The following is a 14,287-nucleotide window of genomic DNA, read 5'->3' on the forward strand; positions in this document are numbered from 1 at the left end:
TTATGGGGTGTGTTTGTTGACAATATCACTCGAAATGTCAAAAAAGGTGGGGATCGACAGAGGGGATCAAGCTGATTCTATACCATCTTACAGAGGCCAGTTGACGAAGGAAGGTTTGCTCATTAAAGTTTTTTATCAAGGAAAATACTCAATTCACACACTTATCAAGATAATTGTAGTTGCTAAAATATACTTAAGTATAAAAATGATTTCAAATGACTTATATTAAGCAAACCAGACAGCACAATTATTTTTTATTTTTTTTTATTTACAGATAGCCAGGGGCACACTAATACACAGACAACATTTACATAACAAAGCATTTGTGTTTAGTCAGTCCACCAAATCAGAGGCAGTAGAGATAACCAGGGATGTTCTCTTGATAAGTGTGTGAATTGGACCATTTTCCTTTCCTGCTAAGCATTCAAATTGTAACAAGTACTTTTGTGTGTCATGGAAAATGTATGGAGTGAAAAGTAAATCATTTTCTTGAAGAATGTATGTAGTGAAGTAAAAGTAAAAGTTTTCAAAAATATGATTAATAAAGTACAGATACCCCCAAAAATGACTTGAGTACTTAGTACTTTAAAGTATTTTTAGGTAAGTGCTTTACACCACTGATGTTAGCTAGCTAGCTATCGCCAATTAGATAATGTGCTTTCACTTATTGCATCTGCATGCTTGTTGCATTCTTTCTCCGCGGTGCCCTCATTCGTTCGTGAGCTATCTGCTCATTCTAAATAGTATAATCTAATCTGTTCAAAACAGTTTAGCAGTGGTCATTCAGTTCTGACATACAAAAGTATGTATGCTTGTTCATTCTATATCTTCTCTAAGAAACTACCGGTAGTTTGAAAACTTGGCATCATATTTCTGTCATGCTGCTATGTTGACAACTCCTACCACCTCGCGCCCCAGGTATTCAGCCAATCAGCGGCCTCCACTGGCTGAATGTCTATACTGCAGTCCCAGGCACATCAATGGTATCAAAGAAGGCCACTGTAGATGTCCTTATTTAGGCTACCAGTGGTGTAATCCATATAATTACAACACATGGTCTGCATTACGCTTATGGTCATATCATATGCTTATATACTGTACAGTATGCCATATAGTACTGACACCTTGATAGGCAGTACATAATAAATGAACTTTTCAACCACATTTTAGTTTTATTCTTTTTGTACATTCACTTGTCACTGGCCTAGATTTATAGGCTATGTTCCTATGATCATTATGGTATCTAGCAGTAGGCTACCCCACCAACCAAACATGCACACACCCACCCACCCCTTTACTCTTCACAGCCATCACACCCAACCCGGCCCACAGAGAACTGATACTATATACATGTTGTTGGGGTGGGATTGGTGTGGGGGATCCGTGGATGGCATTTCAACATTTCTTTGGATTCCTCATGTCTAACTCATTGTTAGAAAAAAAAGTTGAGTCCAAACCGAATTATATTTCAACAAAATAATGTTGCAGGGAGGCTAATCTTATCTGTTTCAAGCTACAGAAACAATTTAATAACCATCTGAGATGGTAAGTGTCAAAGTCCTCTGTCTTGTGCCTTTTGGCTCCATCCTGGACCTGCTGAAGAAGACCACTGTACCCATAGGGGCGGCAGGTAGCCTCGTGGTTAGAGCATTGGGCCAGTTACCAAAAGGTTACTGGATTGAATCCCTGAGCTGACAAGGTAAAAATCTGTCGTTCTGCCCCTGAACAACGTAGTTAACCCACAGTTCCCCGGTAGGTCGTCATTGCAAATAAAAATGTGTTCTTAACTGACTTGCCTAGTTAAATAAAGGTTCAATTTAAATGCTAGAATCGACATCCCCTCACATAGGTGGGCCCCTCCCTGACCAAGCCATGAGGTAAAAGGAATTGTCCAAAGAGTGCCGAGACAGGATTGTGTCGAGGCACAGATCTGGGGAAGGGCCTTGGTCAGGGAGGTGACCAAGATCCTGATGGGTCACTCTGGTTCCTCTGTGGAGATGGGAACACCATCCACAAGGACAACCATCTCTGCAGGACTCCACCAATCAGGCCTTTATGGTAGAGTGGCCAGATGGAAACAACTCCTCAGGGAAAGGTGGATGAAAGTCCGCTTGGAGTTTGCCGAAAGGCACCTAAAGACTCTCAGACACTGAGAAACAAGATGCTCTGGTCTGATTAAACCAATATTGAACTCTTTGGCCTAAATGCCAAGCGTCACATCTGGAGGAAACCTGGCACCATCCCTTCGGTGAAGCATGGTGGTAGCAGCAGCATCATGCTGTGGGGATGTTTTTCAGGGACTGGGAGACTAGTCAAAATCAAGGGAAAGATGAACGGAGCAATGTACAGAGATCCTTGATGAAAACCTGCTCCAGAGCGGAGAAGGTTCTCCTTCCAACAGGACAATGACCCTAAGCACACAACCATAACGCAGGAGTGGTTTCGGGACAAGTCTCTGAATGTCCTTGAGTGGCCCAGCCAGAGCACATACTTGAACCCGATCGAACATCACTGGAGAGTTCTGAAAATAGCTGTGCAGCGACGCTCCCCCATCCAACCTGACAGAGCTTGAGAGGATCTGCAGAGAATGGGAGAAACTCCCCAAATACAGGTGTGCCAAGAGGACACGAGGCTGTAATCACTGCCAAAGGTAAATGTGATATATGTTTTTTATTTTCAATAAACGTGCCTAATTTCCTAAACCTATTTTCACTTTGTCATCATGGGGTATTGTGTGTAGATTGAAGAGAAAAACCCCAAATATAACAAGGCTGTAACGTAACAAAATGTGGAAAAATCAAGGGGTGTAAATACTTTCCGGATATACTGTACATGTCCTCTTCAGGTTGGGACGTGGAGCAGGGTAGTACAGACGGACTCCAGCCAGGTATGCTAATCACCCTGAGAAGTCAGCAACACACATCCATGGACGCCACCAGTATCTAGGGACGTTTCCTGAGTACCAGCTCAACCCACCTCAGTACCCCAATACTGACTGTGTGTACCAGCTGCAGTAGTGGCAAAAAAAATATTGGAGGGGGTAAACGGTGATTGTCGTTTGTAGTGAGTAACGTAAACGCTCCCAATATTTTGCATTTTACTCCAATTGATAGGCATTTACATGTGTTTAACCTCCACTACATTACTTGTGCCAACTGTATAGGAGAAAGGCTATGTAAGTAAAGTTGGGGTTTGAGAAGTTATCGACATCTATTATGAATTTGGTGAGATTTGCATGTACTGTTCGCAGGAAAGGTTATACTTAAATGAATGGGTCTTTTGCTGATGCAGTTAGCTTGAAATGTTTGGGCGTTCTTGTGAGTTCTTATGAGACAATTAAAAGTTCAATATAAAAACGGGTAAGATCAATCTTCACTTCAATGAGGTTTATTTTTTGATTTATCATCACAACACTGTACATTGTAGACAGTCTATCACAATCAATCACATTCTATTATAAATACCTTTTGAAGTTTAGTACATTTTGTGATGATTGTGCATTATCTAGAAGACATACAACAGGTGGAGTGGATGGATTTATTAATACATAGAGGTCCTATGACATTTCTTGAGCAGGTATGTAATAAACCCTCAAAGTTCAAGAATGCGATGATAATGGCAGTCATTGTAGTAAAATAAAATTGGAATGAATGGCAGTAGAGGCATAGGTGATGCATTTCCTGCTTTTACTTATGCAGGAAAATAAAAGTAAGGCAGGTGATATATCAGAAATTGTGTAATAGAATTATTGTCAACCTAAATATGGTCATAATTAAAAAGTACCAGTCAAAAGTTGACACACCTACTCATTCAAGGGTTTTTCTTTATTTTTTTACTATTTTCTACATTGTAGAATAATAGTGAAGACATAAACTATGAAATAACACATATGTTATCATGTAGTAACCCAAAAAGTGTTAATCTAATCCAAATATATTTGATATTCTTCAAAGTAGCCACCTTTTGCATTGATGACAACTTTGCACACCCTTGGCATTCTCTCAACCAGCTTCACCTGGGCACTTGTTGGCTGCTTTTCCTTCACTCTGTGGTCGAACTCATCCCAAACAACCTCAATTGGTTTGAGGTCTGGTGATTATGGAGACCAGGTCATCTTATGCAGCACTCCATCACTTTCCTTATTGGTCAAATAACCCCTACACAACCTTTAGGTGTGTTGGGTCATTGTCCTGTTGAAAAACAAATGAAAGTCCCACCAAGCGCAAACCAAATGGGATGGCATATTGCTGCAGAATGCTGTGGTAGCCATGCTGGTCTAGTGTGCCTTGAATTCTACATAAATCACGGTCACCAGCAAAGCACCCCCACACCATCACAGTCCTCCTCCATGCTTGATGGTGGGAACCACACATGCGAAGATCATCCATTCACCTACTCTGCGTCTCACAATGAACCAAAAATCTCAAATTTGGACTCATCAGACCAAAGGACAGATTTCCACTGGTCTAATATCCATTGCTCGTGTTTCTTGGCCCAAGCAAGTCTCTTCTTATTATTGGTGTTCTTTAGTGGTGGTTACTTTGCAGCAATTTGACCATGAAGGCCTGATTCACACAGTCTCCTCTGAACAGTTGATGTTGAGATGTGTCTGTTACTTGAACTCTGAATAATTTATTTGGGCTTCAATTTCTGAGGTTGGTAACTCTATTGAACTTAATCTCTGCAGCAGAGGTAACTCTGGGTCTTCCTTTCCTGTGGGGGTCCTCATGAGAGCCAGTTTCATCATAGCGCTTGACGGTTTTTGCAACTGCACTTCGAAGAAACTTTCAACGTTTTTGAAAATGTCCAGATTGACTGACCTTAATTTCTTAAAGTAATGATGGACTGTCGTTTCTCTTTGCTTATTCGAGCTGTTCTTGCCATAATATGGACTTGGTATTTTGTCTATACCACCACTACCTTGTCACAACACAACCGATTGTCTCAAAAGCATTAAGGAAAGAAATTCCACATGTTAACTTTTAACAAGGTACACCTAATTAATTGAAATGTATTCCAGATGACTACCTCATAAAGCTGGTTGAGAGAATGCCAAGAGTGTGCAAAGCTGTCATCAAGGCAAAGGGTGGCTACTTTGAATAATCTAAAATGTAAAACCTATTTTAATTTGTTGGTTACTACATTATTCCATGTGTTAGAAAATAGTAACATTAAAGAACAACCCTGGAATGAGAAGGTTTCCAAACTTTTGACCTGTAAATACAGGTTTTATAGAAATGTTCTGTATAAATTGCCTCAAAAATGTTTTCAATGTTTGTTTTCCTGGAAAGTTGTGAATCTTATAATATAATACAATATCAGTTACTTGTTGCATTTACATTTTGTCTAAGTCATATCACCAACTGATTTCAGCCTGTGTATTGACTACATTGTTTGTTTGGAATGTCGTAACATATTGGCAGTCATTTAGGAAAAAATGATGGAATCATTCTAATTAAACTGGCAGACTAGCTAGCTAATAAACATTACTGTGCATATCATTTTCAAAGTCATTGTTTTAAATTCATTGTTTTAAATAACATCTTCTCACAGCACTCGCTGACCATTGTGGTTGACCCAACTCCTTTACCAAAATGGCTGACCTTTTACTCTATCATAAGAAAGTTCATGTCCATTCAAGTATTCTAATTCCAAGGTGATCTCGCGATAACACTTCAATCAGAATAATTCTCTCACTGTCACACCCTGATCTGTTTCACTTGTCCTTGTGAACGTCTCCACCCCCTCCAGGTGTTGCTTATTATCCCCGGTGTATATATCCGCGTTTCCTGTCTCTCTGTGCCAGTTTGCCTTGTTTGCCAAGTCAACCAGCGGTTTTTCTTGCTCCTATTTTTTCCCAGTCTCTTTTGGTTCTAGTCCCCCTGGTTTTGACCCTTGCCTGTTTGGACTCTGAACCCGCCTGCCTGACCACTCTGCCTGTTCTGTCTTTAAGCCTGCCTATCCCCTTATACTGTTTGGACTCCAATCTGGTTACTGAACACCCTGTCTGAACTGACATCAAGACTGTCCTTCGCCTGGTACTGTTTTGGACTCTGACCCAGTTCGTGAACTCTCGCCTGTCCCTGACCTACATTTTGCCTACCCCTTGGATTAATAAATATTGGAGCTCAACCATCTGCTTCCTGTGCCTGAATTTGGGTCTCGCCTTGTGTCCTTATGCTCACAATACCTCTTATTAATATAAATGTACATACACTTTAAAGGGAGATACCATTACAACTGAAAAATAGGATTCATACACATACTACTCTAAAAGTAATCATGTCATCATATCACATTTATCCATTAACATTGTAACAGGAAAGGTAATAAAGATTCAAAGATACTATACATCTTCCGGGTCATGCAAAACAAGGGGTCGTATCAGTGATGAGGCCAGTATGTAGATGGCACTGCTTGAATTCCTGAAAGCAGAATTAAACATCAATACATTACACATGGTTCATCCTGTGACAAGAGAGAGGTCAAGTACAGTTGAACTCTTGTTAGATGTAAATGTGCATATCCATGACAAGCCTCGATTCTACAATAATTACCTCTCCACTCGCTTGATGCTTGAATCTGGTTGAATTGTGTGCATAGAATAGAGTTACTTTTTTCCCAGAAGGAACTTCAGTTATGTCAAGTCAGATAAGATATATGTATACAAAAGTATGTGGACACCCCTTCAAATTAGTGGATTCAGCTATTTCAGACACACCTGTTGCTGGCGTTTATAAAGTTGAGAATACAACCATGCAATTTCCATAGACAAACATTGGCAGTCGAATGGCCTTACTGAAGAGCTCAGACTTTCAACGTGAAACCGTCATAAGATACCACCTTCCCAACAAGTCAAATTTCTGCTCTGCTAGAGCTACCCCGGTCAACTGTAAGTGCTGTTATTGTGAAGTGTAAACGTCTAGGAGCAACAACGACCCAGCTCACAGAATGGCACCGTCGAGTGCTGAAGAGCGGACCAATCGTCTTTCCTCGGTTGCAACACTCACTACCAAGGTCCAAACTGCCTCTGGAAGCAACGTCAGCACAAAAACTGTTTGTCGGGAGCTTCATGAAATGGGTTTCCATGGCCAAGCAGTCCCACACAAGCCTAAGATCACCATGCACAATGCCAAGCGTCGGCTGTAACGCTCGCTGCCATTGGACTCTGGAGCAGTGGAAACGAGTTCTCTGGAGTGATGCATATATTAATGCTCATGATTTTGGAATGAGATATTCGATAAATAGGTGTCTACATACTTTTGGTATTGTAGTGTATATTGTAAACAAATTAACAGTGACATTCACACATGACAGATACAAATGCTTAGACGGTAAATTAAAGATAAATGTAAGGGACCGTTCGAAAATTATCCAACTCGATATGTCCCCCCCAAAAACGCACCCTCTTCCCCATCATTACATTTTTCCCACATGATCCTCCCCTTGTACTTGAAAAAAATGTATGAAAAAAATTAGAATTAACTCAAAATTATGTGACAATGTAGGCCTGGCTGGGCCTTACTACTACGATTAGTGGCAAAAAAAAAGGCTCCTGAAAAAAAATTCTACTTCAGTTTTAATTTTACGACTAAAGACATTAGGCAGAATGTTTTTTTTTAATACCACAGTTTTTCTCAGCTATTAGTCGGCGGACCAGAACATAAAATAATAGCAGCCCAATTTATAGACCTACAGTACACTATTTTTAACACTGGCATCTGGTAAGTACATTATCAATTCAATGACAATAACATAATAATTTTGATAAAATCAACAATGTCTCTAATAAATGAGTTTGGTCTTTCTTGGTACTCTACTTTTTATTAGCTCAAAACAATCAGCTCGCTTGCAAGAGAAAATGTCGCTCTCAAAACGTCCCAAAAGAAAAGCAGATTTAGAAAATAAACTTTCCGTGGAAGAGATATGCGTTCATCTTACCACATTTCCCCATGTCAAACCAGTGTGACTTGTTTGCAACGAAACTGACGCTGTTTGCAAATCATTTGATCTGAGATGTCATATGATTCTAAGCATTGTAGCCTAAAGTTACCTTTCCAGTCCAGACAGAGGTCTGACGCAGAACAATTTAAGCTTTAACTGATAACTACTCTTCAGTGACTTAACCCAAAAAGAGAACGCCACAAGTGCGTCCCTAAAATTCTGTTTTCTTGTGTTTTGTACCATATTGTACAACAGTTGATGAAACAAACACTGTAAAAGTCTGAAAAAATGTGATCAGTGTAACTTCCTGAAAGTTGCTGGTTGAAAATACAATCTAACCAGGTTTGCATGGGCAGGAGTTTCAGCTTTCCATGGTGACATCACCATGTGGTCAATTGGTTAATAGACCAATAACAACAAAGAGAGTTCCAAACCTTTCTGCCAATAACAGCTAGTTTCCTGTCCTCCCCACGCAGACCACTACTAGACAGTCCTAGCATAAATTCTTACTTAGATTTTTTTGCTATTTTTTTTTTGTTGCCAATTTTAATGGAAAACTACTACAGTAAGGTACCTAATTGTTACCCAGAAATGATATTGATATAAAAACATCTGCATTGAGCATTTAAACATCTCTTTAACAGAAAGCATGTATGTAAATGAAAGCGAATAGCTCAATTGAAAGCGACGGAGTTACACACTGTAGGCCTATCTGATTGAAGGAGACCGGGTAACACCAAGTAACACTTTAAGGGTTGGGCGATATTATGAAAATGTTATTGAGTTAGATGAACAATATTGTTCTACAAACAACTTACGCATCTCAGCTACCATTACACACTGTAACTACAACATACCAGTCCTTTGCAATTCAACCGAAAGTGGAGGGAGTGAAATGTTACAATTAAACCAGTATGTGGGGTTAAATGTAATACTGTCTTCAATGATAAACAATTATGATTTTAAACTGATATTTTGATTTGTATCTTTCAGGCATGTCATATTGACCAAAAACTCAAAAGTTACCAAAATGTATATAGCCTATTTTATATTAGCATTCAAAAGTATGAATTTGACTTTTTAGTGGATTTTTCTAAGGTATTATCTTAGCTGTACTGCTAAACTTGATGTAAAGAAGTGACATTTTATATCATGATGTGAATGTGTCTAAATACAATACACAGTTTTATGTTACATCTAACCCCCCCAACATAAGACCCTCTACTAATCTGAATATTTTGACAAAAATACAACAAGAATTATTGTCATCAAGTATACCAATCAAAAGACCCCATCTTACTATTAAAAATGATGTGTTTGGATACATGTAGAAATGCCCCACAGGTCAATAATTTAAAAAAAGAGAGGCAGCAAGTATATTTACTTGTTTTCATTACAATAAAATACAAAATAATTGAAGGATTTAAACGAACCTTCTTGGACATTTAGACACTAACCAAACATTAGCACATTGAATAACAGATTTCTAAGTGGTTTCTAATTTGAGTTATTAAGCTGTTTACAACTGACCTGTGTTACTTTGTTCCCCGATCTCCCCTACATCCAACTTCCTGGCTCAGCCTCTGAATGCCACAGAGATGAACCAAAGATATCCCCATATGCATCAGACACATCTTTCTTGTGTTGCTTGCTTCTCGCATAGAGCATCGTGGAGGAAAGCGTTGTTATAAATCGCTTTATATAATCAGAACATGTTTTAGTTTCTTATAAATCTTAAACTAACAAGGAGTATGCATTTTGACATGTTCTTTGACAAAAAGTAGGCTATGGCATACCTTCAAAGACCTACCCCCTCGATTCGAGCACTGGTTTTAACTTACCACACCAAGCCCTTCACGGACACAGAGGTTTTTAAGGAGTGGTGACGCTATTGGAGGAATTGGCTGGCAAATCTACGGATAGCCTACAAGACTGTTGAAATTAATTACTTGAATTAGCCTAATTTCAGCACCATGTGCTGTCTACCGCCCGACAGGTTACACGCCTCTCCCCTATTTTGTAACCCCCCCTCTGTAATTTTTACATTTTCATTTAAAAGCCATACTGATGCTGGTACACAATTGTTAGTGTCTCTCTTGTTTTTATGAGGTAAACACCTGAGTCTGCGCCCTGATGGTAGTACTGCATACTGATTGTTCAGTGGATGTGTTAGATCCTAAATTAGATCCAAGATCCAAAAAGCTGTGCCATCTTTGTAAAGGTCTCTGAGAGCTTTTTAGTTTCTCCTTACAATCTTCCCACTGACAGTAAGGCATCACTCTTTCTAAGCTATTCTAACTTGCCCATGTGTCAAACAAGATAAATACACTATGCTTCCTTTGGCTTGCTGATTACGTTTTGTTCTCATGACAAACCTGGGTTATTCTGCCACTTGCACACCACAGTTATCTTTACTCTCCGAGGCAATAGCTAAATATTCTGCATTCCTGGAAAGAAAGGAGAAAGAGAAGTGGTTAGAATACCATCACCTGCTTATTATCCTTCCATTCACATTTTATTCATCCATCTATCCATCTACAGTATAACCATTCGAGCCACTCATCACTTAAAGCATTTCAATCATTTCAACTACACTGCATATCTCCTACGTTTATTCCAATCTTTCAACCTCTCTTCACCTATTCATTAATCCCTTTAACCTCTCTTTATCCATCCACGTACCCCTCTAAATGTTCTTTATCCATCCAACAACCCCTCTAACCTTCATTCATCACTCCAGCCTTTTTTCATCCATCCATAACTTCCTTTACCCTTCCATCAAGCAATCATCCATCCAACTTAAGTAACCAGACCTATTGCTTTAATGTAGAGACGCAAAGCAAGCAGTATCAGCTGAGCTAACATCCAATCAGAGACTGAACATAATTGGTTTTAACACTTCACGACTGCTGAGGCAAGCACACACATTTTCTTTAGGAAATATACCTTCTTTGGCTTTTCTAGAGTGGCAAATGTGACGACACAAGGATGTAAAGATTGAGAGAGAGTGGGAGTGGAAAGGAAAACAAATAGAGAGAAAGACAGATAATATTGAACAAATGGGAACAGAGTAATTGTACGACTCAGCACTTTGAAAGACAGTAGAGAATTCAAATCAACAGGATGGACAGGTACAGAGCATACAAGGAAGGGAGGACAGTGAGATTACTGTATACGGAGGGAGACAATAGAGGAGGACCTAAAATGAAAGGATACAGCTGCATGAGAGGAAGTAGGGTGACTCACGCGCTTTCTCGTAATGCTTCCTCTCCTGCAGCAGAGATCTTTCTGTAGCAGTATACCATCTCTATGTAGAGCCAAGCCTGTAGCCCGATGATGGACACGTACATCATCACCTCAGAGACTATGGAGGCAGTCCCTCTGGTGGCTGTAGAGACAGCGAGGGGGGGGAGGGGGGTCAAAGCACTCAAAAGGCACCACAGAGTCTCTCACTAAGCACTTACAAAGCACTTTGAATTTAACCACAGGTCATAAATGTTTCCTAACAATTGGGATAATTGGCATCGGAATTCCAATTGCATGCAAAGCCATGAGTCTGTATAGTAGTACTGAACCTTTAGCCACCACTGTCAGGTGCACAAGCTTGCTGACAACGGTCTGGTATTCGTAGAACTCGTACGTCAGGAGCCGGTGGAAGAAGCAACGGTAGGTGCCCGAGTCATTGAAGGTGACATTGAAGAGGTAGATGGACGCATCCTGTATGTCATTGCTCTGCTTACTGCCGCTCCAGTCCACGCGGTCCTCAAAGCGCTCATCCACAATGTGCTGGCCCTCCTCATCGTAATTATATATCTAATGACACAATGACATCTGGGTCATTCACCTGGCACTGAAAATGTCTCCAGTTTCACTTCCTAGATCGCGACCCGTAGCTGGCAACATCCAAGAAAATGGACTCGACAGGAAGCAACTGTGTTTTGAAAAGGCTTCCAGTAGGAAAGTATACTCAAGGTTACATAGCTGTGAGCTATGCACTATCTGCCCATCTGCTGTCCCAGTGGCTCTTATGCTCTCTGAGGGCTAAAATGGCATCCAGGTTGAGTCAATAGTAACTGCATGCAGCACTCTGCCATATCATGTGGTTGGACATTGTGTGCGTGTGCATACCTTTGTGCGTTGTGCCTTGTGGTTGTGTGCTTAGGGATGGGCTCTGGGCCATGTGGCGTAAGACAGGTTTGTCTAGAGCGGCGTTTCCCAAACTCGGTCCTGGGGCCCCCTGGATGCACGTTTTGGTTTTTGCCCTTGCACTACACAGCTGATTGAAATAATCAAAGCTTCATGATGAGTTGGATATTTTAATCAGCAGTGTAGAGCTGGGGCAAAAAACAAAATGTGCATCCAGGGGGCCCCAGCACCCAGTTTGGGAAACCCTGGTGTAGAGGACTATGTAAACCTAACCCATTTTTAAAAGCACTGGCATAGTCTAAACAGACTGTAGACTACCGTGGCAGCATGATTTATGTGGGCACCAGAGCAAACAAAACCCCAACCCTAATCCTACAATCTACTACCATGGCAGTAATTTGGAATACTATAGCAATCATAATCAGTCTCAGATACTCACATGAGCAAAGTCAGCTTCCCCTTTGGCCTTGAAATACCAGTCGACCGTGGCAGAAGCTTCCACCTCGGGCCTCATCTTACAGGAGATGCAGCCCAGTTTGAACCCTTTGCCTGCAACGGCCTCAGTGTCCGAGTCCACCTCTGCACAGGCCCCATGGCACAGGGATACTTGTTTACAGGAGAGAAGAGTTGTTATTAGTGCAATATTTTGTTTGTAGAAATGGGTAGCTTCATAATTCAACAGTATACAGACAAATATCCATATGTTGAAAGATGTTGTGACTATCCACAAACGTTCAGTCTACACATCTACACTCACATACCAAAGAGGGCACAAAGCAGAGACAGGAGCAGCAGCCGCACAGCAGACATGTCCTCGGGTGTAATGTGGCACGATAGTACAGATCCTAGGGCTGAGAAGCCTCAAAAGCTATCAAAAAATATCCCAACAGTCTCTTTGAACACTTGAGAGTATGATATTCCTTTGAGACGTTATCCAGAAAGACTTTGTTTGAGCAAAGTAAGAAATGGTAGGGACTGAAGTTGCTTCCCCCGAAATTACCTTGGAAATAACAAAAATAGTACATTTGATGTGGGTTTAATTCCTTCAACCAACACTTAGTTTCTAATGGAAGAAATATTCTCAGACTATTGCATTAATTAATTGATTTGTTACATAAGCTACTGTTTTTATAGGCTTTTTCATTCACAATATGCTTTTTCCATTCACTTTTAGGATGCATGCAAGTATTTACCATGCACATTTGTTTAAAATGTTAATGTTTTAGGAAGACTGGAGCTTGATCATTTCAATTAAATATAATGTGCCTTAAAGTGGATGCTTCATCACGCTATTAAAGTGCAAACGAATAAATGCCAATTGTCCAAGGAGAGACTTTCTAGAGAACAAGCAGAATACAGGGTAAGAGTGGTAATCTAATATCCAGGTAGGCCTATTTAAAAGCCTCCCTTATTTAAAAAGATAGCTGCAGCGAACATACTATTTTTCTTGATTACATTTACTGATATTTCTGATTTATATGTCCCCCCTAGGATATAATAATGAATCATTTTAGGTTTCAACTTCCATGGGGTGACGGCAGAGTTGGACGTCCCAAGGTATCCCGAATAGCAAGGTCAAATAGCTATTATCTTTATAGGCTATTTATAACAACTGTAGCCTAATTTTGTATAGCAATAATAGGCCTACTTCTAAATGATATTAACACTGTTATGCAATGCACCACAGAATAGGGCATCGACTGTAAATGCGTTCAAATAGCGTACTCGTCATGATGCTTATTTGAATGTGTCGACACTGTAATGGTTTAAATACAGCAAAATCGCATGCCACTTGCATACATTAATAATACATTGCATGCCAATAATTTTATTTGAACACTGTAAGAGTGTTATTGCTCTATTTATATTAGGCTAAATGATCATAATTTGCAATGTCTCACATTTGACTGTCCTGACGATGTCCCTTCTGAAAAATAGCCTCCTTATCCCGATTTGTCCTTTCTCCGGGGAAAAAAATGTAGGCTACCCTTCCCTTCTGATGGATCAACACATTTATCTACACAGCGCAGTTCTTTTATGGAGCAACACCGTAGGCTAGGCTACTTGTTGAAGAGATGTTTCGCCAGGGCTGGCATTGAGGATTCAAATAATATAGCATTACCTCACACAACCAGCGCACAGGCCCACACATTTTTACGAAATCAACTAAATCTGATAATTCTAATCAGCGTCTCGT

The 14,287-nt window shown here is 40.2% G+C and overlaps 1 protein-coding gene across 1 annotated transcript; it reads right to left on the minus strand.

Annotated features, from left to right (window-relative positions):
• Positions 1-3,371: 3,371 nt before the first annotated feature.
• Positions 3,372-14,287, minus strand: LOC118399176 (sodium channel subunit beta-1-like). Its single transcript, XM_035795037.2, has 7 exons — positions 13,992-14,287; positions 12,852-13,090; positions 12,530-12,696; positions 11,520-11,757; positions 11,191-11,332; positions 10,320-10,391; positions 3,372-6,425 (listed from the first exon to the last, which is right to left on the minus strand). Exons 2-6 carry the CDS (start codon positions 12,898-12,900, stop codon positions 10,325-10,327), a joined length of 663 nt encoding a protein of 220 aa, XP_035650930.1. The 5' UTR covers positions 12,901-13,090; positions 13,992-14,287; the 3' UTR covers positions 3,372-6,425; positions 10,320-10,324.

This window comes from Oncorhynchus keta, chromosome 20 (genome assembly GCF_023373465.1).
Source record: "Oncorhynchus keta strain PuntledgeMale-10-30-2019 chromosome 20, Oket_V2, whole genome shotgun sequence".
NCBI classification, from domain to species: domain Eukaryota; kingdom Metazoa; phylum Chordata; class Actinopteri; order Salmoniformes; family Salmonidae; genus Oncorhynchus; species Oncorhynchus keta.